The following is a 3,386-nucleotide window of genomic DNA, read 5'->3' on the forward strand; positions in this document are numbered from 1 at the left end:
GGAAGCTGAAAACATCCCAGTTCTTGCATGGCCAGCATACTCACCGGACATGTCACCCATTGAGCATGTTTGGGATGCTCTGGATCGGCGTATACGACAACGTGTTCCAGTTCCTGCCAATATCCAGCAACTTCGCACAGCCATTGAAGAGGAGTGGACCAACATTCCACAGGCCACAATCAACAACCTGATCAACTCTATGTGAAGGAGATGTGTTGCACTGCGTGAGGCAAATGATGGTCACACCAGATACTGACTGGTTTTCGGACCCCCCCGGACCCCCCAATACAGTAAAACTGCACATTTTTGAGTGGCCTTTTATTGTGGCCAGCCTAAGGCACACCTGTGCAATAATCATGCTGTCTAATCAGCATCTTGATATGCCACACCTGTGAGGTGGATGGATTGTCTCGGCAAAGGAGAAGTGCTCACTAACACAGATTTAGACAGATTTGTGAACAATATTTGAGACAAATAGGCCTTTTGTGTACATAGAAAAAGTCTTAGATCTTTGAGTTCAGCTCATGAAAAATGGGGGCAAAAACAAAAGTGTTGTGTTTATAATTTTGTTCAGTGTATAAAGCAGTGCTTGGGCTGGCTCCAGATTACATTTGTGACTTGGTAACTCTTTCCACACCTTCTCGCTCTCTCCACTCTGCTTGTTGTTTTTCCTTGTATCAGCCTCGTTGTAAATTAAAAACCATGGGGGGGAAGGCTTTTTCCTATAACACGCCTAAGTTATGGAATGCATTACCTGTGTTTATTAGGAATGCTGCTTCCTTGGATTGTTTAAGAAACTTCTTAAGATGTATCTTTTTACTGAAGCTTTTAATTTATGACTATTACTATGATTTTATTTTTGATATTTGTTTGTACGTTGTAGCGCTTTGAGTATTAAGAAAGGCGCATTACAAATAAAATGTATTATTTATTATATAATTATTATTAATATTAACGTCATCAAGTTAATGAACGTAATGTGGAGCTTTTCATAACACTAGCTTTATTTGTGCTGCGCTCGCCAATGAGAAAACACAGTTAGAGTGATTCAGCTTTTGCTCCCTGGGGTGTGAAAAAGTTCAGGCCCTTTTTTAATAAACTGATTGTAGATCTGTCATTCTTTAGCACCGGATCCCTGTCGGATTGATGATTATTCCTCATCTGTGACTTTCTCTGCTTGCTTTTTTCCACCTGGAAGATTTCAAGCCTTTTTCATTGTAATTGCCTTGAAATCTTAATTTCATCTCCAAACTGAAGATAAAAATGATCTTTAGTACCTCATAGCTATATATAAATTTACATATCGTTGCTTCACTATGTGTGTGTGTGTGTGTGTTTATATATAAATATATATTTCTGTCTTGACAACTCTCGGAGGGATTGGCATGATAATGTACATGACTATGTTAATGTATTTGGTCTTGGCGGAATAGATCTGCTACGCCGCTGCTGCTAATACATCCACAACATGCTGCTGTAAGCATGTAAGAAATACTGCTGCTGCACATATAACACATATGAATAACCCCCATATAGCATACATGAATCACCCCGTAGCAGATCTATACAGGTGGAGCTGGGGAAGGTGGAGGGTTTCTGAAGTGCGCTGCCAACTGCTACAGCAAACAAAAGCCAGGTATTTGAATATTGAGCAGCGAGCTCACTGGCTACCGATACAGGAGAGAACCAATCAGCTGCCATGTGACAATGATGTCGCCAGGTCAGATTGAGCTAGACCTATCGGACTGCGCCATCTAGAGTTCAGGGCTTAAAATTAAAATTAACAGTGTTGTTCAATACAATCATGTAATTTCTTGGTTTTGATATTTTATTTGAGCCAATTATTATTGCCTCATCGTTAGTTTATATATAAATTTGCATGTGCTGCCCCGCCCCGCCCCCGAAAAAAAGTTCAGGCTCAGGATTTTTGTTTTGCTTTAACCCCTGAGAGTTTCATGCCAGAACTCTGTGTGTGTGTGTGTGTGTGTATATCTCTCTCTCTCTCTCTCTCTCTATATATATATATATATATCTCTCTCAGAATTGTGAGAAAAAAGTCAGAATTGTGAGATATAAACTCGGAATCACAAAGGAAAAAGTCTGAATTATGAAAAATACATTTGCATACTTTTTTTTATCCCATGGCAGAAAATTTTTTTCCACAGATTACACCTACTAATATTTCTAGCCAAATAAAAACAGAAAAAAAGTATATATTTTTCATGTATACAAAAATGCATGACTTTCCCAGACACATACATACAATAATAATGAAAAGAAAATATATGAAACGTATAAATGTTTTAAAACAACTGGGTTTTATTGCAGATCCTCAAGTCATCCAGTGCTCAGTCTCCAATCAAAGAACGAACCCGAGGCAAGTCTTTATCACCGCGCCGCCGAGCAGGCAGCAGCCCTCAAAGACGCCAACATGTCCACAGAAGAGACAAATCGTAAGTAATGGACACTTTGATGTTGAGGAAACTCAGTTCTGAGAAATAAGCTGTGGAAAATATCCACTTGTGTGTAAGTCACTTGGTAGAAAAGTTTCTGTCAAGAAAATAAGTATAAATGCAGTCTTAAGCTGTCAGTGGTTTATTGGCAGCTGTGACTCATCATGACTTGCAGCAGGCCATGGAAGCTTAAAAAGTAATTACTTGGGTTGCATTTATTTAATGTTGACATATTTTTAGTGATCTTCATATTTCGGGTGATTAAGCTCTTGGAATGTAATTAGACAGCTTTTATTAATAATCCTCTGAAAATGAGCCATTCAAGGAGTGTTTACAATGACAGGCATTAAATCTGATGTCACCAAGATGCTGTACTGCTAAAAAAAATTTTTTTAATTATATGTAGGTTATAATATGTATGTTGTTGTGCAGCTTAGTATTTTGTGAATTCTTTGGTAATATTATAAATGAATGTCTTTACCATCACTTTTGATTCAATGCATCCTTCCTGAATAAAATAAAACTTTTGAATGGTAGTGTATACATGTATTTATTTATATATTAAGTTCTCTTTTACTATACAGTACACTACTGTTCAAAAGTTTCTTATGCTCATCAAGACTGCATTTATTTGGTCAAAAATAAATTAAAACTGTAAGAAGAAATTAATTAGGGATGCACGATATATCGGCCACCATATCGGTATCGGCCAAGTGATAGTAAAGACTTGTATTGTTGTTACAAAATATTTTTATTTTGAATTCTATTCTATTTTAATATTCATTCAATTAAATCATAGCCTTTTGAAGATTAATAAAAACTTTAGGCTGGTTTACAATTCCTGTTTTTTTCCATCGCCAAATTTAAAGGGGTCATATGATGCGATTTCAAGTTTTCCTTTCTCTTTGGAGTGTTACAAGCTGATTGTGCATA

General features: G+C 37.0%; 1 protein-coding gene across 1 annotated transcript in view; it reads left to right on the forward strand.

The window, feature by feature from the left end:
- The window catches only part of LOC107675075 (vasohibin-2-like), a 31,625-nt gene that overhangs the window by 19,009 nt on the left and 9,230 nt on the right, over positions 1-3,386 (forward strand). Inside the window, exon 6 of the mRNA XM_016469280.1 lies at positions 2,329-2,453. Within this exon, the coding sequence (XP_016324766.1) occupies positions 2,329-2,453 (125 nt within the window). The remainder of the gene's footprint in view (positions 1-2,328; positions 2,454-3,386) is intronic.

This window comes from Sinocyclocheilus anshuiensis, unplaced genomic scaffold (assembly GCF_001515605.1).
Source record: "Sinocyclocheilus anshuiensis isolate Anshui unplaced genomic scaffold, SAMN03320099.WGS_v1.1 scaffold776, whole genome shotgun sequence".
Taxonomy (NCBI): domain Eukaryota; kingdom Metazoa; phylum Chordata; class Actinopteri; order Cypriniformes; family Cyprinidae; genus Sinocyclocheilus; species Sinocyclocheilus anshuiensis.